The sequence below is a fragment of the Anser cygnoides genome, chromosome 8 (genome assembly GCF_040182565.1).
Source record: "Anser cygnoides isolate HZ-2024a breed goose chromosome 8, Taihu_goose_T2T_genome, whole genome shotgun sequence".
NCBI classification, from domain to species: Eukaryota; Metazoa; Chordata; class Aves; order Anseriformes; family Anatidae; genus Anser; species Anser cygnoides.
In genome coordinates this window covers 1981472-2005542 of record NC_089880.1, presented here as the reverse complement: position 1 = coordinate 2005542, position 24071 = coordinate 1981472, and the positions used below count along the sequence as shown (strand labels likewise).

The 24071-nt window shown below is 37.3% G+C and overlaps 1 protein-coding gene across 10 annotated transcripts in view; it reads left to right on the top strand.

The window, feature by feature from the left end:
• EVI5 (ecotropic viral integration site 5) overlaps positions 1-24071 on the top strand; it is a 77115-nt gene that overhangs the window by 5719 nt on the left and 47325 nt on the right. For 6 of the 10 annotated variants that reach the window (XM_067001591.1, XM_067001587.1, XM_048067058.2 and 3 more), the window contains 12 exons: positions 5251-5480; positions 9880-10069; positions 13144-13368; positions 14375-14449; positions 15029-15154; positions 15904-16047; positions 17104-17193; positions 17299-17396; positions 18695-18755; positions 20637-20690; positions 23095-23127; positions 23662-23808. In XM_067001591.1, coding sequence (XP_066857692.1) covers positions 5251-5480; positions 9880-10069; positions 13144-13368; positions 14375-14449; positions 15029-15154; positions 15904-16047; positions 17104-17193; positions 17299-17396; positions 18695-18755; positions 20637-20690; positions 23095-23127; positions 23662-23808 — 1473 coding nt within the window. The remainder of the gene's footprint in view (positions 1-5250; positions 5481-9879; positions 10070-13143; positions 13369-14374; positions 14450-15028; positions 15155-15903; positions 16048-17103; positions 17194-17298; positions 17397-18694; positions 18756-20636; positions 20691-23094; positions 23128-23661; positions 23809-24071) is intronic. The other 4 variants (XM_067001588.1, XM_067001590.1, XM_067001589.1 and 1 more) reach the window with 2 other exon arrangements.

Genomic DNA, 24071 nt, shown 5'->3' with positions numbered 1-24071 from the left:
AGCTTTTACTGTAGTCCTTCAGTGCTTCCTTTCATAGATCTGAGGCATTGTTGTCCATCTTGTACTCAGGTGCCATATCTAGATTCCTTACCCTGTGAAAGAAGGCATGGATGGTTCCCTGAAGGTTGTTAGTGTTCATATGCCAGGCTTGAGAGAGAACTTGTTTGATAAAGGGTCATCTTTAGGTAGTGCTTGCAAAAGCACCTTGGTTTGACTTCTCAGCTGGTGTACTGGCCAGTACTTGAGAGACTGTAAACGACAGTGGTCTTCAGAGGTAATTAAAAACCTGGAGTTGTTTGTGGAAATAAACGGAGTTCAGTACAACTTTGAAATATTATTTATATGAACTTTGACAATCATTAACCAATGGCTTCAACCTTTGGTGGGTCACTGCAACATTTTTAATTAAGTACCATCTCAAAACACCTTATATATTAGATTATGTTGTGAACTTGCAGCTTTGTTTCTAGATATTCTAGGCACACCAAAGCCTGAAGACAACTTTAAAGAAAGTGTATTTATTAAGTGATACTACAGAGAGCTTCCTGCTAGCTTTAGATCTACACAGTCTAAAATGTTAGTCTGCTTGTTGTTTACATCAGAAAGGCATGGAGAGCTGGTGATTATCAAACGGAATGAAAGCTGGTGTATGCCAGCGGTGATATTCCTGACTGTTGGTAGGTGACATTACAAGAAAAACTTGGGCATATGAGAGTAAATCAGGACTTTCTCAGACTTAGGCTGAAACCAGTTAAATGAATTTCTTGTACAGAAGGTACAGATGAAGCTGATAGTGAAACCATGCTGGAGTCCTAAATTAGGATTTCAGATTGTCAGAAAGCATTATAACAAGCTGATTCACCAGCTGCATCTCCTGCATGTCATTGTCTGAGTCAGTTTAGTTTATTCTTCAGCTATTAGAATGCTGTTACCTTTTGAAGCAAGCAGTAGACTGGGTTTATGGAATGCTATACAACTTGCTTGAAAACCATGTACACAACCACTTCCTTGTTTGTTTTTTTTTTTAGGATCCCACCTCTTTCTCTTAGGAAGAGAAGAAAGGATAGAGAGAGGATGTGAAATACATATAGTATACATATTAATGTTTGTATAAGGCTTGCAGTTACTTTTCCTTTGTGTGATAAGAATAGTTGAGAGAATAATTCAGGTAATTAAGATAATAAGATTTAATACGTGCTGCTTTCAGGGAAGCACAGAATGCAGATATTAATTCACTGTAGACATTGAGTTCAGTTATCATTTTTGTCAATAAGTCTAAATCAATGTTGTTTTTCCTAAACAAATATTGTCTGCGTAGCAAATATGATGGTAACATTTTGGGGCTTACAGTAGGGTGTTGCAGCATACGTCTGGGATTCTCAGGCAAAAATAACTAGATAATACATACGTGATGTGGGATGCTGTGGTCTATCTAGAGCTGGCCTTACATAAAATATTAAATCTATTGTTCCACTGCAGTATTCATTTGGAATAACTCAAACCTAACATGGTATTGCACTGATCAGCAGCTGATTTAAGATACTAAACTTAAAGCTGAGATGCTGAGTTCATGTATTTTAGTTGACATACGTAAAGTGCACATCTCACATACCTATACAGAGATCAATACAAATGTCTGTTACCTTTGCTGTAGCTTAAAGAAGCAGCCGTAGATCTGTGCCTTGCCTGGTGCTTGACCAGGTAGGTGAGCAGTGCTGGCTGTTTTCTCACTGGAACCTGCAGGGGGCTAGAAGGTCTTTAGTGGTTTAGCCATTGTTTGGTTTTGTTCCCCTCTGTCTCTTTAAAGATTGATCTTTTCAAACTCAAAATTCCTGCACTTAATTAGGAGGTATCTACCTGGTCTTAGGCAGGCAGATGCAAATGAGCTCTCCCTGTGCTCTTCGTCTGTTGGACGTAAGCTCTGTGGCAACCTGGGAGCAGCTGCGCTGTTCCTCCATCTTGGAGCCTCAATGACTCTGGTTTGGAGCCGAGTTGTCTGCTCAGTTTGGAGTGCTGCAAAGGGTGAAGTAGGCATGATCCTGCCTGCTGGTCTGCAAACCTGGCCTTCTTTGGTGGAAAGTGTCGGTGTTCCTGCAAGCAGCGCTTGTATTCCCAGTCTGGTTAGTTAGCAGGCTCTTGAGGGAGACCCCTCTGGGGGAAGAAGATGTGCTCCTAAAATGGACTGACACAGTGGTCTTGCTAATGTGAAATAATAGGTAGTGGCTTGATCAACGGTGCTCTTGGTTTGGTGTGTATCCCAGCTGTTGTTGGTTACCTCTTCAAATGTAACTTAAAGGAGATCAATGAAGCCGGTAAACTGCAGAGGTGAGCTGAGCAACCAATGCTGTCAGCTAGGACCGTCCTGCTGAAGCTGGCTAGCTAAAGGGACAGAGCTTTCATGGTTGTGGTGAGTAGAGTCTGGTGGGTTGCATGCCTCGCTGCTGCCTCTGGTACCTGCTGCAGCACAGGAGGGCCCCAAGCAGAGCAGCCCCACGTGTTTGTGCTTCACTGGTAAGAAAAGGCAGAACAGAGTGGATGTAGCATAGGTGTAGTATGCCTTGTGAGAGGATGATGGCAAGGGCAGAAGTCCTGTTTCATGTTTGGCTAGATTTATTGCTGTGTTCCTGTTAAGATTTTGAATAGGCTGTGGAGTATCTGGCTGTCCTTGGTATTGCTGCAAACAGCTGAGCACCCTTTGCCACGATAATAAAGAGTAGCAAATGGAAGGATGGTTGAAACTTGGCTACATCAATGATGCTCTGCGAAAGGGAGGCATGGCTGTAGGCCTATGGAAATACGGCTGGTTAAGTAATAATCAGCTTTTAAAAGAAATGTGTTTAGGAGAGTGAGGAGACTGTTGAAAAACACCACAGAAAACATCAAAGGTTTGACAGTACTGGCTTTTTTCAGTCTTTCCAGAATGTTGTGCTAAGCAACATGACATTTCTAAAGCAGAGGTGTTAAACCATATGCTTGTATGCTTACTGGTGTTTTTGCCATCCCTGACCCAGATATCCTGCAGCATCACACGTTCACAGCACCTGGAAAACTTGATCATCCCCAAGCATGCCTGTGTTGCAGAGTAAGCTTGGGTGGTACACTGAAGCATTAGGTTAGCAGATATCTCCATTCCGTTTAGGTTTGGATGTGTTTTGTTCCTGACTGGCTGATCGAGGGGTAGAGACTTGCTGTGTGGACATCTGCTACTTGGGCTAACAGCATACCTCGTTAGTGAAGCATTTTATTCTTGAGTTTCTTTGCCTAGCATGTTTTGGATTTCTAGTACGTTTTCAAGCAATATGTTTTATTCAGGGTGAGAGGAAAAAATGAAGAGAAAATTGCTGGGTAAATGTCTTATGGGGAGGATATTAGGGATATACTGTAGATAAGTAGGATGAGAAAGATGGAAGACGAATGAGGATAAGAAATAAAGTTTTGGAGGTGAAGGCATGGTCTTTTAGACTATGAAAAAGTAGATGAAAGTGCATTTTGGTTTTTATGTGTTCTGATCACAGAAGACAGATTCCTGTAAATCACAGCTTCAGGGTATGTGATGCAATGAGTGAAGGCATGGTTGGTGTCTAGTTCTGGCTAATGCGTTTATGCCTTCTAAAGGATGTTTTTTCTACATCTCACAAATACTTTGTACAATGATCTGGTGGTTGGAAGGCTTTTTTCTCCCCTTGATTTGAGCTTGTGGGAATCAAATCTAATTTTTTGGCTGTGAGCGCTTTCATCTAATCAAAAACAGTTTTGCCATCCCACACTTGAATGTAATATTTGAAAGGCAGTATGAAAAGGGGGGATTTATGGTTTGGTATGATTTGCAAAGGTTCCTATTTCTCCATTTAAAAAGGGCTGTCCATTAGCTGCTGCTGTGCTGAGATGGAGTTACTTTTTCCAGTTGAAATTATGCTTTACTTGCATTCTGTTAGAGGACCTTGGGAAGCATTTTTTTTCCTGTTGTTCAAGGTCTTTAGAATCTTAGCAAGTACTGTATAAGCTGTATTGAAGAATTGTGACAACCATTGAGCAAGTCATTATTTTGAGGAAGTCAGAAGATTAACAGTTGTCAGCAACACTGCTTCAGGAGAATTTCCTCTTCAACCTGGTTTTGTTTTTGAAAAATTTGCTAGGCAACTTGCTCTTCTTTTCAGGTGTGTCTAGGTTGTCTCCAGTTGAGCTAGGACAGGAATCAGACCCTGGTTCATGCTGAGCTGGTGAATCAGTGTAGGTCAAGGTCTCTTGTGCCTTTGGTGGCTGAAGGAAGGTGTAGTGAGCGTTCATCAGAAAATATCTCCAGCAGCTGCTGCTCTTCCTTCTCTAGTGATCAGTGAAGAAATCAACAAAAGAACCGGCTAGGCTGGCTGCATTACTCCTTAGTCCTTGACCAGCGTTACTGCAGTCCACGTGCGGTTGTGATCAGCCCCTGCTAAGCAGAGGGACAGATGGATTCCCCTGGTCAGAGCTCAGAGCTCCCTTCTGCTCCAGCTGCACCTCTCAAGAGTGCCCCTGACCCCTCTTGAGCCCCAGAATTGTCTGGGAGCTGGCAGTGGGGTTGGGCTCACAGATGCTTGTTTGTGCAGGGATGACCTGATGAGAAAGTCAGGAAGCAGAAGAGCTGGCAGTGCAAGGCCTGATGGAAGGCAGTCAGGAGCAGTTGTGGATTAATGGGCTTAAATGCTTTGTGACTGTTTTCTGCAGATGCTAGAGGATCTTTTACTTTGTAGTCTAGAAATGTGGTGTCTGCTTCTCTGCTCTGTCACTGTAGGGGGTTAATGAAGGTGAACAGAAGCCAGGGTGGTTGGGGTATTTACGCTGATACACTTCTGCTTCAGTGCCCGTCAGTGAAGTAGTTGACTGCTTCCTTATATATTTTTCTACATTTTTCTGTGCTGTCTTTAGTTTATTAAGATGTTTTAAAGTAAGCTTTTGTTTCTATTCATTTTTGTAATGGGAAGTCTTAACTGATCTGCAGTATGTACTGCAAAAACCAGCTGTTGAACATACATCACAAATTCCTCTGTCTTTCTTTGTGTATTAGCAGCATACTTGCATGTCACTGCTTCTGTACTATTTTATTGCTTTTGCTCCTTGTATTGCTTCTGACAGCTTTGAGTGTTTTGGAAAAGTAAATAATCCCAATGTCAGTTTATGTATATTGTATCTTTTTTCCTCTGTTCAGTGACAGCAGGTTTACTGAAAAGATGAAAAAACAACTGTTGCAACCTCTTCTTTTTGTCACCACAGGTGGCGACAGACAAGGTTGCAGGGAAGCTGAGCTCTACTCTCTCATGGGTGAAGAACACCGTATCGCACACCGTCAGTCAAATGGCCAGTCAGGTGGCAAGTCCATCTGCCTCCTTGCACACTACATCCTCCTCTACCACTCTGTCTACGCCTGCGTTATCGCCATCCTCACCAACACAACTGAGTCCAGACGACTTAGAATTACTGGCTAAACTTGAGGAACAGAACAGGTGAATGGAAAACACCTTGGTCTTCAGGATATAGTAATTTAGACTAAAATTGGGTTGTTGCAGTTTCAGCAGACTCTGTTAAAGGAGGTTGGGTAAAAACTTCATGGCAGAACACCTTCATTTCAAGGCCCCTAAGTTAAAGAATTGATGTTCTTGAGATGTGTGTTTTAGATGCTCTATTTTTGTGGAATGTTCGAGGGTGTCTTTCTCTTCCAGTCTTACAGGAGTGTTTATAACAGCCTCTTATCTGAAGAACTTACGCTGGAGCCACATGGTCTTCAGTATTCAATTTAAAATAGAGTATCATAGGGTTGAGACTCTTGTATAAACTCACATTCTTAAATAAAAATGATATTCCTGTTGGCTTTTTGAAATCAGAAAGACCTCAGAATCCCATTGTTTTCTTGCTTTCCACTATACAATATGCTCAAATTTAGTCTTTAGCATGTTACTTGTTTACTGGTTTACATGGGGTAAAATTTAGTTTATAAAATTTAGTTGGAAACACTAGAATAGCAGTTCTGCTCTTCTGTTACTTATACAGTTTAACGGCTCAAACAAAATTTTTCAGTTTGTGTTCTGTAATTTAGTCTGTGGATCAGGATATCTAATCTAGTACAGGTACAATTAATAGAGGAGGCTTTGCATCTTCTCCAATGTCATGTGGCTGGAGACAGTGTTCAACTATCTATTATTTGCAAGAAATAATAGGTGCATTCTGCTGGTATGCTAATGGTGATTGGTGCATAATACCTTAATTTCATGAAAGGTAAATCTCTAATTAGTCTTTCTTGTTCTTCTGGACTTTTTTTTTGCATAGGCTGCCATTCTCTTTGCAGCCTTTGCATGCTTGTATGTTTATCCGCACCATCTGTGTTTAAGATCCAACTTTTGTTTGGATCAGTTGCTATTGACTTGCACAGTCATTGCAAATTGACAATCTCATTCAGAAATAAAATTGGACCATATGGTTTCTTAATGCTGAATTTCTAGAACCCTTATTTCTGCTCTTGAGGCGTGATTTTTTTAAGTTATCTGGCCTCTTGCAATGTTTTGTTATATTTGACGAGTATGTTTTAGTAGCCTATGAGAGGTTGACGGTAAAGGAAAATTTGAGTTCCAATAGCTTTCAGACTTAAGCTCTATAGCTATCTGCTGCCTTCCATTGAAGATTGCTGTCCCTTGTGCTTCAGGGAAGTGCAGAGACTGACAGTTGAGCTCAAACTGGCTTTTGCTCCAGCATCTATTAGCTTGCTGGACTTTGCAGTGAGGCAGCTGTGGTACTTGTGGTTTTCTTCTACTGATTTAGGTGTGAGGGTAGTAACTTTCAGTAGAGGAGAAGAGGAACTGGAAGGAGGGGCTAATGCCACTGTCTTCTGGCATGCCTTCTCTCATATCCATATTCTGCAGCCTAATAGTAATGCAGTTTACAGGGAAGTTCTTGATGAAGAATGGAAATCTGCTCCTAAACCACCTCATCCTCTTTCCTTATGGTTTATGGGATGGTCGCTCCTTTGAGGATGTATTATGTGTAACTTTTTTTTTTACCATGCTAGTAGCAATTCAAAATTTATTAAAAGAAGAAAAAAATGGAGGTAAATAGTTCTTTGAAGAAAGCTAATTGGCATTTAATCTGAGGTTTTCAGCTCTGTTCATGACCAAGGGACTAACTTATATATGAAAAGCAGTAATATCTGTTCTTTGGACTGCTTATCTGTGTTAGGGCATAATGCTTCTGCCTCTAGAGTAGTCATATTACACCCTGTAGTTAGACTAGTTTGCTTGTTGAAAGCTGCATGTGAACTTGGGCTTGCTAATCTTCTTCACATTAGCTTTTTGCATTTAGTAAAAGTTAAGAAAACTTGTTGGGTTTCATTTGATTTTTTTTAAGCTAGATCTGTTGTTCAATCCTATATTTAGTCTTTTTTTTGTTGATGAATTCTAATCAAAGTCTGTCCTATCAGTTTACATTAAATGTACCTTTTCTTGTGAGATACAATACTTCAGAGCACCAAGTTTTCGTTTATTTAATCATGTGAGGTGCACTATAGTTTAGGAACAGTTTGAATCTGCATTTTAGCACAGTGACACTTTGGCAAGGAATTGTACTCTGAACACAGGGAAGTTCTTGTTTCTGCTTAATGGAAGAATAGCTGGTGATGGATAACTTTAAAGGTTTCATTTCCATTGTTGACTTTCATATGAATAAGAAGAATTTGAATTTTTAAACAAGTTAGAAACTGAAAGAACTCAAACTGTATCAAGTTATGAAGGTATCAAGGATTCTATAATCCAATTATACTGAAAGCCTCCTCAGAATAGTGAGGTAGCTCAGTCCAGAGTCCTGTTGGAGTTGTTTGGCATTAGTAAATCATTTATGAAGTTTTAGGTGAAAGAAAACAGTCACTGAACACCACGGAACTTGTATGCTACTTGCTTTATAACAAGTTTCCCGTTTTTAAATCTATGGATAATGAGCTTATCCAGGTAAGGTCAAATTACTGAAATCTGGCATAACTTTTATCAGAAGCTGTGAAAACTGAAAGTAACTAGTCAGAGCCTTTTACAGTTATAAGGGTTTTTGTAATTGTATTTATAATCATAATGTTTCTTCTGTGCTTGTTTTTCCTCTTCATTACTTTGATCTTTTGATACTGGCCCAGGCTGGTAAAGGAATTCCAAACTATGTTTTCATTACGCATAAATCAGGTTTCTAAACATATTTTTGATTTTTTTCTCAAAATGAGATTTTTCTGCATTGTCTTAATATGAACTAAATTGAAATCAATTGTGGAAAAAAAGCTTGAAGTTTGTTTGAAGGCCATACTATTTAACCTTTCTCTAAATAATGAAGTACTTCTGCAGAGACGGTACTTGTTGTTATTTTCATTAATGAAAATACATTTTTCCTAATTTGCATAAAAAAACAATAGGTGAAAGCTAGGTGCAGGGAAAGATAATGTAAATAACTCTACCTTGGTTGAGAGCTTGAATTGTAGGTACTCCAAAACTTGTGTAGAAGGGCTGTAACTTACTAAATATCTAAAACCTGACTTGGCCTTGCTAAAATACTGGAAGGTTTTTAGATTTTGTGCAGATGCATGAGAAGTTAATCAACCATATCTGTCTGCTTTACAGATGGTAGAATTCTTGGAAGTTCAAGAACAAATAAAACTGTTGATACAGCAAAACACTTTTTTTTAAGTTACTCTTCAATTTTTGCTCTTAGCTAACATGTGGTTTAAAAAAACACCTTCCCCCGCTTATGGGGCTCGGTATGAGTTGAGGATAAACAGAGCAGGCCTCTTTGCCATGGATCCCCATCTGTCTCTACCTCCTTGCAAAACTGATGGTCATAGCAGCCAGCTAGCAGGGAAATCAGTGAATTGTTCTTCTTCCAAAGCAGAAGCACTGAGGTTGCATCTTCCCTATAGGAGGCAGCGCAGGTCAGTGCCCTGAAGTCTGTAGGAACCTGTCCAGCACTTGGTACATCTTTAATATACCTTGCTACCTGATAATCAGAGAAGTTCTCATGTCTGAGCTCCAGGCTTTAATTACCCATTCATTAGCTGTACTAACAGCTGTTGTTGCCTGGTTCATATTCTTTAGGTCTGAGACTTCTCTCATGCACTTAGAAAACACCATGTTAATTTGAACAGTTGTCAGCAAACTTCAGGCATTCTAAAATTGCTTTGAGTTTTAGTTATTCTGTCTGTATTTACATTGTCATCAAAAATATAATGAAAAATGTGTCAACAGGTGGCTTTTTTGCAGGCTTCTTTTGTCTTTACTTTAAAATTACTGTCTTTTCTAGGACTTTTGACATTTGACACTATTGTTAGGATATTGAGTAAGGATATTTAACTTGCTTGTGTTTGTGTTCTCTTTGCCAGAGTGATGCATGACAGCCCTATTTTTTTGGTCTGTTGCTAGTAAAATCAAATCCTCTTGCTGGTACTTACACCTTAAAATAAAACTCATCAATATTTCCTGTAGGACTGTTAATCTCTAGTTGGTAAATGTGTGAAAAAGTTGGACTTGCAATGCTTTTGTACTTTCTCTAATTTGATCTTTTCACATTTTAAGATCTAGTTCATGAGATCACAAAGAACTTGTATTAAAATCTCACTTCTGTTAGTGCTGATGCATTTTAAGGCATTTTTATTCCTTTCTTGAAAGACTGCAATGTGAGGTGCTCTTCTGTCCTCAGAATTACTTGAACTCAAGAAAAAACAGTAACATTGAGCAGTTCTCTTCAAATTTAGTATGGGTGGAAAAACTGTACTGCTGAACCTCTGGATGCATTCTTTAAGAGTTTGAAGAACTGGCTTGTAAACAAACTACTAATAGTATGATACTGTGATAAGGTCTAATTTTTTTTTGCATGCTTTCTTTGCAGACTCCTGGAAACTGATAGCAAATCCTTGCGATCAGTAAATGGGTCAAGAAGAAATAGTGGATCTTCTCTTGTATCTAGCTCATCAGCTTCTAGCAATCTCAGCCATCTTGAAGAAGACTCGTGGATCCTGTGGGGGAGGATTGTGAATGAATGGGAAGATGTACGGAAAAAGAAAGAAAAGCAAGTTAAGGTAGTAGCTGGACAGCTTTTGTAGGATATATTTGTAATGTGATATAAGTGATAGCTTTTTATTTTTCCTGTTGGCTTTATTCTTTTAGATAAATATGTAATAGAAGCTTCTGATTAATTCTGCTTCAATTCCTAAGACTTTGTGCTTCCTACATGACCATTACTAGGCTTTGGTTTTGCCTAGTATGTCTTAATGAAATTAGATGCATACCAGAGATTTCAGCATACTTGTAATGAGAGATTTCCTTGAACACGGGGAGATATACTACGTTTTCAAAATGGAATTACCTACTTAGTAATACAACAGCTGGATGCTATGATTATTTTCCCACTGAACAGCAATCTCTTTAAAAACATTATCACTAGAGGACTTAATTCTACTGTATGAAGATCTGATAGGAACTTAGTTTCATTGTGCGTGCCAAGTAACTTGACCCCAGGGATGACCTTAAGTGAAAGAACACACAGTTTCTGAACTCTGAGTGGACCAGACAAATTGTGACCAGTGTGTGTCCAGTCTGGGTCAGTTGTGGGTTTATGCAGCAGCAGAATTCAGTTATACTTCAAATTTAAACTAAAAAGCATCTAAGGCATTTAACATATCCGTGTTTCAGAAGCAGCAAGTACAGCAGCGTGGGATTTTTGTTCATAGGCAGTCTGTTCTGCTTTGGTTCTTTATTGGCTGTAGTCAGTAGTTTTATGTGCAGAATACAAATTTCAAGGTCTTTTGAGCAGTTTGAAGTGTGTGTGTGTGTGTGAATAGGTTGTGGGAAGGCAGAACAATGGACTAAAGCAAAGTATCTTTTATGTGAAGCAGTTGTGAAGAAAGAACATGACTTGAGAGAGGAAACAAGGGATGAAAATGAATTCAAGACTTTCTGCTTGCATAGGGAAAACAGTTTCTGGAAAGGTGTTCCCAAAATGCCATGAAAGGAAGGCCACAGGAACCTTGCAAAAAAAGAAAAAGACACAAGTGGGATGATAATAAGTAGATCTGGTTGGATAGAGTTCAGTGTTTGAACTGCCTGCATGTGGACGTTTTAGAGTGTAATGTGTCACTCACTTTTACTGCTGGTCAAGTATCATTTAGGGAGTGTTTGACTAACTTTTACTAAATATTTAAATATATTGCTAGTGAGTTTTTCACTGCTTGTTAAATAATTCTCAGGTGTGTTTTTGTTTTTGTGTTTGTCAAAAGTCAACCTAAGCTTTGTTATCCTGCAATTAAAATGGAATATGGGAACATCCATACCTTTTTCAGGATGGTACTAGTAGGTATGATTTTTAGCAGCACAACCATCTCTTTGTTTTGACTATGAAACCTAGTTTGAAGTTATTAGATAGCTAGTAAGTTCTTGAAGCTTTAGGCATAGGTGTATATACCTTCTTATGTATGTGGTAAGTTCCATTTGTGTGTCTTCGTTCTGCTTTGGAACGTGCTTCCTGTTTATGGGGAGATTCTGAAAGAAGACAAATCCTGCATTACAGTATGCATAATACTATGTAAAATACTATCTTAGTGATAGTTAGTAGGTGTGTTTTCCTAGGTGTGTTTCCTCTAGGAATGATGAAGATACTGACCCTGTTATTTTTGTCAAGGAGGTGCATGGTAACTTAAGGCAAGGGATTACTTGCTAATGCTTTGTTTTTATTTTTAGCCTTTCTGAGTTATTAGATGACTCATCTGCAATCTGATAGTGTGTTGTTGACATATCAGCTTTCCACATCTGTCTCTAGCTATTATGTTAGGCTTGTCTTGGAGTTGGAGATGTAGGAAATAATATAGGGTGTCACAGTTGTGTCATACACTGAACAAATAGTTGAAGTGACATTACTAGGATGGTTCTGAAAATGGCTGGATATCTTGTGGATATTAGAAAGCTGAGGTCAGTGATGTAAAGCTGCTGTGGCAGAGTTCAAGTTTAATAAGTAATTCAAAGCAGGAGTGTCTCTGAAAGTATCACTGAATTAACTAGTCTTTCTGGCTTGGTATCTTCCTTCTTGGAGAAGTAGGAAAAATACTTGGATAAATAGGAAAAAGAGGAAGCTTTGCACAATAGAAGATGACTGGCTTCAGAATAAATACTAGTGAGCAAAATAAACTATTATGTAGGAGACAGCGTACTTAATAACAGTTCTTAAGGTTTAAAACAAGAAGGGAACCTTCTTGCCTTGAAGAGGGGGTCTTCTAGGTCAGATTGATCCCAGTTGCAGAAAGTACTACTAAGTCTGTAAACTCCCTGACTTGTACTTTTTCATCAGTTTTTTCAGATCAAGCAACAAAACTACTTCCTACTTGTGCTTTATGAAAAGACAAGTACCAAACTTGAAATCTGGTTCTCAGATCTATTTATCTGGGAAGGTTTGAGTTGTATGATACTTAGCTGGTGGTTTTTCTTGTGTTTGTTTGTTTTTTTTTTTGGAATGTAAAGTTAGTTCAGTAGATGTGAACTTAATGTCTTCTTGGTACATCTTCTTGGTACAGTGTCAGAAAATAAATTTAAATACTTTCTTAAAACAAAAGAGAACTTGGAAATACTGGCACACCAGTGAAATTAGATGCATCAGTGAAGTGTGTCAAGTAACTTCCAATAGTAGTATTGTGCTATTTTTTTCTGATTGGCTATGTTGTGGTTAGTTCCACTTTATTGTTTACTTGTATTTGGGATTATTTTTTACCAGTAATTTATTGTATTTTAAACTACAAATATAATTAAGGGTGTTGTCTTCAGTACTATTTTGTGGAAAAATAACTATTAAATTCTGGGTCAGGGGAGTTCTTTTTAAAAAAGTATATACTTTTTTAATACTCAGGTTTTTGAAGTAGCTTACAGGGGAAGAACTGCTTTTATTAGCTAATTTAGCCAGTTAAAACGATGTGACTCACTTTAGTTAGCTGCCAGTAATCTATCAGGCTACAACAGAGGCTTACACTTCATGAACTACGTGATTGGTTTGTGACATGTTGTGAACATTTTCTTGTTGTGAGGAAATGAATTCCTTGAAATGCTATGCTTTTTAGGCTTATGCTTATTTTCAGCAAGCAGTAACTTTATATCCTTCTTTATGCTTTAGGAGCTTGTTCGAAAAGGGATACCTCATCATTTCAGAGCAATTGTTTGGCAACTGTTATGCAGTGCTCAAAGCATGCCAATAAAGGATCAGTATTCAGAGCTTTTGAAGATGACATCTCCATGTGAGAAACTAATAAGAAGGGATATTGCTAGAACATACCCTGAACATGATTTCTTTAAAGAGAAAGACAGCCTTGGACAGGAGGTTTTGTTTAATGTAATGAAGGTAAGACAGTATTTCAGTCCTTGAAAATAATTTAACACGAATGTGTGTAGAAGTTTGGAAATAATTTGCATTGTAGTAACTGAACTTGCGTCAGTTACATGTATTCTAGTTTTTTAAACTAGTTCTGCTTACCAAATTATATTCCAGTTTCAAAGATAGCTTTGAAATATTCCTATAGTTAATGATTTTATAAGAGATTTAAAACATTTGCCCACTAAACATACATTAAAACAATCACAGGGTTACTGTTGAGACTATAATGGAGTAAAGTATACTGTGAAGCAAGGTAAACAGTGTTGACAATGAGAACACTGTAAATCAGAACTAGCACTTTTTAAGTGTTTTTTAAGGTTTAAGTGTTTCTGAACCTGTATATTGTAACAGAAAATGGCAGATGCAGGCTAATGTGCAGCACCTAGTGCCTAAGCACAAAATGAGAACACAGTCCTAAAATTAAGTTGTTGTATTGCCTCCATTGTACCAGAGCTTAAATTTTGAAAGACTTTTTTCCATAGCACAATTTTTACAGAGAAGTTAGCAGGTTTCTAAATCATAGTAACTTTTATAATTCCAGGATGAAGGTGCAGCATGCGTGGAAACCAATACGTTTCTTCCACCTGTAAATAAAACTTCAGATTTTCTTTTCTGAAGAGAACTAGTGTTTCTCTGTCAGGTCTCCTGCAGAAGTGGTAATGCTGTGCAGTTTGTATGCCAGTTCTCTCTTACCTTAGTATACTTGGCAAATTCATGTAGGTAAAAACTGCAAGCTTTTTTTAGGTGTGCTTTAGTTTGTGCTTTCAAAGCCATCAGAGAGCAAAGTTCATACTCCTTCATAGCTGCAGGTAGCAACTAAATATCTGACCAAAACTTCTGAATAGAATGTCTGTCCTCTCTGGATTTAGGAGAGGAAGACCAAGTTATTAGCAAAATAATAGCATGCCCTATTATTTCATTCCACTAATAATGAGACTTTAATTGTTCAGAGTCTTAAAACTTTATTTTGTAGGCTTATTCTTTGGTGGATCGTGAAGTTGGATATTGTCAAGGAAGCGCTTTTATAGTTGGATTACTGCTTATGCAGGTAAACGTGGTGTTAAAATGTGAACGTTTAAAATCCCAGCTAGAATGCGTCATTGTGGTGGGTGGGGGTTTTTTAGATTATTTTTTAAAATAATTTCTGTTACAACGCAGTTGTCAAGGGCTACCACTTACTCTGCAAATCAAATGAGACTTACTCTCTGTAGTCTTGTCTTTACCAGGAAGATACTACCTTTCTGGGTGAGAGAATACACTTATTTCCCAGAGCTAAGATAGGATTACAGAATGTTGTTTAAGATATTAATGAAATTCTCACTTTCGTTTCTGTTACATGGAACCTCCTCTAAGTTCAAATTAAACTTCATAAATTTTATAATCCTCAAGTTGCCTTTTGCTTTATAAGCTAGGGTATATTATAAGGAATTTGCAGACCTCTGTTTCAGTTTAGATAGGATTTAGGTAGGATTTGGTATATACAAATAGGTTATTAGAGTAATTAGCTATAAATACCTCTTTTTACAGAGGAAAAAAAAAGAGCAAACAAAACCGTAAACCCTCTCCATCACCCACTCTATCCTTACTTTTCCTGAGTTTTTACTGTGTTTTGTTTGTTTTAATATAGATGCCAGAAGAAGAGGCGTTTTGCGTGTTTGTTAAATTAATGCAAGATTACAGACTACGAGAACTCTTCAAACCAAGCATGGCTGAACTGGGCCTTTGTATGTACCAGTTTGAATGCATGATTCAGGTACATACAGAAATCTATTGGACTTCCTTTTCAGTAACTAGTAATAATGGACTTGGAAATTACACTTAAAGAGCAGGCATGTCTGACTAATAAGCTGTTCTCTGCCAGTAGCTGGTTTCAGGACTTCAGAAGTATATCCATGTGGCTATATGATGTACTTTTTAAACTTTGGCAGACTGTCTGGTTTTAAATGTTGAAGCATGAGGATTTGTGGTGCTGTAGTTTAGGCATGTGAATGTTTAATCCTTTTTGGATTCGAGATTCAAAATTCATATCTTCATAGTCAATTTATAGCCATTTAAAAAAAAAAAGGTGACAGAAAAATAGGCTTGTGTTTTTGTAATATGGTTCCTAACATGAGGGTGTCACATAGTGAATGATAAGACATGGGGATCTGGCTATACCCTAGATCTCTCCAGCTCTTTCTGTAGCCTAGCCCATTCTTAAGTGTGATTTAAGGATTTAGAAGTTTGTGACTATTAGGATCAGGAAGTGTTCTTGTAATCTGTACTGTATAGTGCAGAAATACTGTAGAGCATTATATACTGGGACTTTTTGGTTGAACTGTATGTTTTTTCATAATGTTATCTTTTCACATTCATATCAAATAACACTTCCAGTTGTGTGTTTTATATAGCTGTTGCCTGTGCTAAATAAGTTACCTTTTTTCTTGTATCGTCAAAACAATGTGCATAATAAAAACTACTGGCAAAAGCTTAACATATATTTTTTCTCATTTTCTTTTCCAGGAGTATCTTCCAGAGCTTTATGTGCACTTTCAGTCTCAGAGTTTCCACACTTCTATGTATGCATCATCATGGTTTTTAACTATCTTTCTTACAACTTTTCCACTACCAATTGCAACAAGAATATTTGATATCTTTATGTCTGAGGTAACTACTCAATACTCACATGCTGCATTTCAAGAGTAGATGTTAAAAGCAGTTATTTGGGTAGCAGTATGAATTCCATTCTGATAGGCAAATCTCAAGTACCCTTGTTTTTCAGGCCTTATGCTTAACAGATTGTTTTGTAGGGCAAGTTTTTTGTGCACATAGCTTCTCTGGGAAGAGCAACTACATTTTTGAATGTAGATACTGTACTGTAGATACTGCAACTTTGTACTCGAAGCCTATTGAAGAGTTACTCTATCTGTCAGAAGTTCTGGATGCCATGCAGTGGTATCATATAACAGGGACATCAGTTTTCCAGTATTTTGGGGTAGAAAGTAATTCTGCTTTCAGGCCAAAATTAAAGTTCCATGGGGATAAGGAGATCAGGAAGAGGGAATGTTGGCAAAACCATTGCACAGAAGATGGTGAGTAGCCAAAGGAGTTTATAGAATTAATCATTGGCATTATTAGTATAACATTGAAAGCATATTTAGAGGTAGAGCTTTGAGTGGTTGTAATTAGTAACAAACCGAAGCTTATGATCTGTTTACAACCTTCCTCTGCAATAATATTTTAAGGAAATATTAAGTCAAAAGTGGATCCTCTTAGCTGACACTCTACATACAGTGTCTTGGACATTCCTGAGTTGGGTATTCCTATGCATCTCTTTAAATAGTTAATTGCATTGTATCACATATGAAATTAAAATATCCTTTTTTGAGAAGTACCTATCTTTTGTTCCTTTTTTCCCTTCTTCTACTAGATATGTTTTATGCTTTTGATAAAGCTCACATAAAGAACAACTGTCATTCAAGATATTTTTACCTCAGCCCTAGCCTCTCTGAGGAGGATCTGACATCCTCCTTGATCTTCATGCAAAAAAGGAACTTGGGACCAATTTGTTACTTAGAGATTTTTCAATTTCCCTCTTCCTTGTTTAGGAAACTGGATGAGCTTTCCAATGTTAGTAAATAATAGAACTAAATAATAGAATCATCCTATGCTGTTGGCAATGCCATGAATAATTGTTGGTTATTTTTTAACTTCTGTTTTCAGGGTTTAGAGATTGTATTTCGAGTAGGTTTAGCTCTACTTCAGATGAACCAAGCAGAATTACTGCAACTTGACATGGAAGGAATGTTACAGGTAAGTTAAGGTTGATATAATTGTAAGAGATGCCTGAAATGTGTAGTGTGTATATTTCTTTGCACCTACTAACTGTATGTAATCTTGTGCTCTGATTGCTTTTAGCACTTTCAAAAGGTCATTCCACATCAGTTTGACAGTGGTCCAGACAAATTAATCCAAGCATCCTACCAAGTCAAATACAATGCAAAAAAGATGAAAAAGTAGGTAATAACATTTCGAGAAAAGACTGCTATTGCTTTGGGTTAGTTTGTTTGTTTCTTTAAAGCTAGTTGTTCAGTACTTCACTTTGAATTTTCTGTGTTTAAATTTTGGGGGACTTTATTACTGTAAACGGTTAGGACTAAAGTTCTGTTCGCAAGAGAATACTTCTAAAGCAGCTTTTGCTATTTTTCTTGAATGTAATAGTTATATCTCACCTAACCTAAAAATCTTGTTGAGGAAAGCTACAGGTTATGGAAAATCATGGAACTTCTGTAAACAGGATTTGAGTAGAAAAAGCAGTGTGGTGTGGGATGTGTGGTTTTGTTTTTTTTTCTTGTGAGGATGAAGTAGGGGAAGGGATTTTAAACTTAAGAACTTAGGCCAGATCATAATAAGGTGTTTAGTTTACAGAATGTATATGTACTCAAGATTATTGCTGTTTAGAATACAAGTTGATTAGATTTTGCAACACCATTGATAATTTTAAGATGATCTTGGTTTTGGGTTTGAAATTCTGAGCACACTGCTACCTTTTTTTTAAGGTTAGTTGCATGTCTTTATTTTTCTGCCTTCTGTAACAAGCCAGCTTGCATAATTCCTGCTTTTCCAGGGTTACATTTGGCAATTCTTCTGTTCTTAAGCTGGGCCTTTATTGCAGTGCAAGAACAGCAGAGGTACAGATTTGTGGCAGGGTCTTTCAAAATAAATTTGCCAATTCTTCTGTCAGCAGTCCATGATCAGTACTGTGGAGTGAGCAGTCAGTGTTCTTTAAAACAGAAGTAGTAACAAAGCTTTCAGGGAAAACGCTTTCTGTGAAAGCCAATACTTTTCATTTCAAAGTCATCCCTAATAAAAAAAAAAAAAGAGAAAATGAGGTTTGTTGGAGGGGGAACAAAACTGTTTTTATGATTAAAATTTTTTTCCTTGTATCTCTTTGCATCCTGCTGTTTTCCTAGCTCTGTTTTTTTAGCTGAATGTATTGAATTGATTATTGTATAACTGCACTGAATAGTTGTTATAGTTCCAAATCACTGTCACTGCAAATGTGTTATCAAAATTATACATGGAAGCACCTGCACTTCAAAGTGCAGGTTCACAGTATGCCTACAGAAGTCTTTGTGTTTAAACTAGTTTTAATGTCCAATCCAAGTATTCACAGGAGGAATGTATTGGCAACTTTCAAGCGGCTGTCTAAACAGAGGAAATATCAACCTCTGTGTTCTACTGTGCTTGTTAGCTATTAGACCAATTAATTGTCTAATTTTTCTAATCATCCTTTACGATTTCCAATTTTTAGGTTAGAGAAGGAATACACTACAATAAAAACAAAAGAAATGGAAGAACAAGTTGAAATTAAAGTAAGAGCGCCTCAACAAGTTTATTTGTGAATCAGCTTTTCTGAGATGTGGGTTACATGTCTGGTCTGTATATCATGGAATCACAAAATGTCTGGGTTAGAAGGGACTGTAAAGATCATCTAGTTCCACCCACCTGCCGTGGCAGGGACACCTCCCACTGGTTCTGGTTGTCCAGGGCCCCATCCATCTTGGCCTTGAACACCTCCAGGGATGGGCATCCACAGCTTCTCTGGGCAACCTGTTCCAGTGCCTCACCACCCTCTGAGTGAAGAATTTCTTCCAAATGTCTCACCTAAATCTACCGTCTTTTCAGTTAAAAATTATTACCCCTTGTCCTATCACTACACTCCCAGGTAAGAGTCCTTCCCCAGCTTTCCCGTAGGCCCCCTTTAGGGCCCCCTACAGGTACCAGGAGGGAAGGACATGTAGCAGGACATGTAATTGAGGTCCCAAAATGTCTTTCAGCAGTGGAATTGTTCATAAAGGACACTTACAGTGAAATTGAGAGTGCTGGTGGAAAAATTTAAAGAAAAATCATTGGTGGAGACCTGCTGTGCTTAGTTCTCTTTATTTGCTCCTTACTAAAGCTTGATAACAGATGACCTCATTTATCAGAGCTTCATTATATGCTGGCTTGGGTGTAGGTGTCCCGCACAGGTCTGGAAAACGTATATTAAAGGAGTTTTTATCACAATTCACTTGAGTGGTTTACCATTGACTTGAGATTTTTTTATTATTATTATTCGTTAGACCCAAGGCTAGGTGTCTTCTGTCTGCAGTCACTTTTTCTTATGGAGCTTCTGCAATTGATATAATGTGGGGGGCAGGGAGTGGTGGTGGAAAGACCAATAAGCTCAGCTCTGTTCCGAAAGGTTTATATTTTCCTAACTGACCTGCCTCTTGTACTTAATCACTATATCTCTTTGCTTTTGTGACATAAAGAAACTTTTGGTATCTTTTTTCCTTTTTCATAGTTCCTAAGTTTTAACTGTGGGTTTGTTTCTTTGTCATAAAATATGGTCAGCTCCATGAGAAAAGGCAGTGGGAGAAGTAATAGGCTAGTGTGGTATACAGAGCTTGTTAGAGGGAATGAGTTGCACCCTTCCTTTTTCCTGTCCACTACTGTTCATTTAGCTTTCAATATCAGTTTTAAAGTTTCTGTAGTTCTTGAGGAAAATTCAATGACATGTACCTGGGAGCACAGAAATGTTCCATGCTTTTTCGGACAGTTTATTCTAATAAACAGGTAGCAAAGCAGTTAGTACCATTCTTAACCTCCTTCAGGACCTGCTGGGGTAGCTTCTCAAGCCATGATTTACAGGAAATGCACTAGTAAAATATGCAACTCAGTACAATTATTTTTAACTTCTGAGGCATTTGAGGTAAATAACTCAGTCCAAATTCTTACAGATGAAATAATTTAAGAAAAATTACATAATCCTTTCCTTGAAAGGAAAAGGAAAGATACCTTTGTAGCATCTCATTAACCTGTCCTAGTTCAAGGAGTATATTTTCATGTCCCTTAACCATGAGATCTGTGTCAGTTTCATTTATGAAGAGATTAAGTCTAATGGTGTGTGGTTAAACCCTTTGGTTCACCTGTACATCTACTGCTTTCATCTATTGCTGACACAAATAGATGCAAATACTTTCTTATAATACAATACCTTTTTCTTATCTTTGCTGTGTCAAGATGTTTAAACTCGTGTTTTGAGTTAGTACATGACATAAAAAGGATGTTTCAAAAGGCTGTCTCTACTAATTTTTGTATTGATTTTGATTTTCATAGGCAGATATTTTTTTAAAGTTAACCTGCTTGGCTTTTATCTGACTTTCCATTTATAACTTGAGAAATGTAATTCTGAATTGTTTACATTGCAGAGGTTACGAACTGAGAATAGGCTCCTAAAACAGCGCATTGAAACATTAGAAAAAGTAAGTATGTTAGTGACTAGATTTAATGTTATTTATACTTATATCAATGGTAATTGTATTATATGAAATGAGAATCTCATACCTATAGCTTTCTATTTTTCTGACTAATTTATGGTGTATACTAACAGTGCTTAGTCAAAAGCACGGCAATAACAAAGCAATTAAGGTCAGTGTTTATAAATGTTTATGATGTCTGATTCTTACTTGAAATTGAAGCATGTTTGACATCCAGGTTTTTGTAGTGCTTTTTCTGAACAAGGAGCATCTGTTCAGAGTACAGAAGACTGCATGAAATAGTGGAATGCTTGGGTAGAGAAGTCTGAATTTCCTGGGTGTTTTATGTAGGAGTTCAATGACAAACTTATTAATGGTCAGAGATGAAGATGAAAGACTGTTATCACTAATGAATACAGCAGTAAAGGTGCGTTGTTGCAGCATTCACATTCAGTACAGGACATCTGCCATTGGTTAGTCTTGCACTGTTTTTGAATTGTTGCATAAGCTTAAGGTACATGGGAGGTGGAAAGAATACCATTTTAGGTATTTTACTTCTACTATTTTTACTTTTACTACCATTTTACTTCTCATAGGTTTAGTCTGGAATAGAGTTCTGTTAGCCTTCTTTAACTGGGTATAATTTTGGAGTATGTATGATAGCTGTCTATAAATTGCTAATACACAGGCATTGTTCTCTGATAGCGTCTCTATTCTGGTATCTGGTGTGCTTCCTGTGACAGACTGCATCTGAGCTGGTCTGCTCTAGAATGAAAGCGTTCTTATTCATCTGAACTGTGAATAGCAACTATCTTTGAGCAAATTAAATTGAATGCTCTTGAGTTGCAGGGAATTGTTCCTGTTTTACAGGGAGGAAAAGAGCAGACTGAATTTAGAGTAAAATAACTGAAAGATGTCACATTTCGGATGTTAAATCTATTGTGGTTTCTTGGAGAACCAGTCAATCTATGCTAAATTATAATTAATTGCTATTTCTGAACTTAATTTGGAAAAGAAAAAATGCCCATAATGAGGATATCTTGTGAAATAAAGCTGTGACCAAAAATACAATTTTGTATCTTCATTTCAAATACTGTCTTCATTTCAAATACTGAAATCTTGATTAAAAATAACTGAAGAGAAGCAGAATTTTAAAAAGTTCAAGACTGTAGCAATTCACATGAGTAGGTTTGTGGCAAACTTAGAATACTAAATATGTTTTCAGGCCTAATATGCAGAGGTTTGATTTTTTTTTGAATTTTTGATTAGGAACTCTGATGCACTGTCAAGACAATAGCACTCTTGTAAATTCTGTTTTTGAAGTTTCAGAATTCACTTCCAGACTATCCAAGTCACATTGGAATACTTCAAAATTGAAAAATATCATCTATTAATTATTTTCATCAGAAATTCTTATCAAGGCATCTAAGTCAAGGTCATAAAGTGAACAAATATTCAGTTCTTCTGTTGGAAACTTCTGTTTTTTAAAACTTTCCTCATCCTAACATACATGATTTAGTTGCAATTTCCTTAGTTTACCATGACAAACATCTTGACTTAAGATGTTACCTTACTACATGTAAGTAAATAGCTCCTATGAGCCAGTTGAAACTTTGTCCTTGGAATTTTTATTAAGATTAAATAAGGTTTAACTGTCTGTGAATAGATGCGTTCTGTCATAGAAAATGCAAAAAATGAGTGCCTACAGAGTGATAGAGAGGAAATAACTTTCATTAAATGTGTATTTCCGCGGTGATGCAGGGGGTGGGGAATGTAGTGCTTGTCAGCATGCATAAATTTCTTTTTTGCAAAATTTTGGCAAGGGAGGAGAATCTATGAACTGTTTAATTGAGTTACTGCTAGAGCTTAGTGGAACAAAATATCAGCTGTCATAGTTGAAATTTTCTACTTGTCTGTCAGTTGCACCATTTAATTTCCCTGCTTCATCTTGATGAAAGCATTAGTTCTGCATGAATGTCTCAGCACTTAGTGGAGATGCCTTTGTGCTCAGATTATGCCTTCCTTTCTTAATGTGGATGGACCACAGAGCAAGTCTTGCATTCATCTTAGATCATATCAGATAACTCTTCTTAATTAAGAAAGCAAGCCATTCAGATAAAGGTAACCAGACTCCTGTAAGTGAATTCTAAGTGTTACTGAGGTCGACTTTGAGACCTTCTTGCATCAAAGACCGCCTGGTAAAATCTATTGCAGAAAGGCTGCTTCCTGTGACTTTCAGGCTGAGATGCCTGAATTTTTATGGAGAGTTCTTTTGTTTGTAAAAAGAAGTTGCCTGTATAGGAAATGGGTAGAATTTGGGCATTTTCTTTTTCTACTCACTTTTTTTGTCACTATTATCACTCCTTTGTTTTTTCTTTTCCTTATTCCTATCTGAATTTTTCCTTTATAGGAAAGTGCTTCCTTGGCAGATAGATTGATACAGGTATAGTCTTTTAGTCTTCTACTGTATGACTCTTTCTACTCTCAAAAAAAAAAAAACAAAACTACTTTAATGCATGCATATTTGCATGCTGCGCTCTATCCATGCCTTGATGATTTGGAATAAATATGTAGCTAATCTCTTGTTTAATATACTAAAAATATAAAAATCCAATACCTGCACGTTATAATATTCTTTCTAACCTAATGTACTTCTGGTACAGATCCTTGTTTCAAATGGATTGAGATGTATTAACACTAAAATTGAATATTGCAAACTTAAATCTGTGCATGTACTACTGAGTAATATTGCATGAAAGGAATTTTATTGAATGCAGGTACACAATTGTGCTTGCTGAAAGGATACAGAACTTAACAATAAAGTCCTAAAGCAGCTGCTTAGTACTGACTTGTCCAAAAATTTCTACCAATTCTTTGCTGTTTGCAAAACCAATCTGATGAAATGAGCAGCTGAGTGTCACAAAGGCGGTCTTTCTTGGATTTGTCCTCAATTGCTTAAAATAAATTATGTCCTAAGGGACAAGTGACAAGGGCCCAGGAGGCTGAGGAAAACTACCTCATAAAACGGGAGCTGGCCACCATCAAACAGCAGAGTGATGAGGCCATTACTAAACTGGAGCAAGCTGAGAATACCATCAGGGAGCTCCAACACCAGCAGCAATGGGTAAGGAGCCTGGCAGCACATCATCTCGTATTTTTCATTCACTTGTGTTTGTTTTTCCTTGTCATAACGTGGTCTCTATGCTGTCCTTATAAATGCTTGTGTATTGTGATTTGCCTTCATAAAAACTACACAAATTGGGCTACATGATATTTTGGTCTCTTACTGCGAGATGATGGAATTTATAACCCTAGGTAAATGCAAGTTATTAAAAAATAAAATAAAAAGCAAAGCCAAAACCAACACACACAACTTTTTGGTAGCTC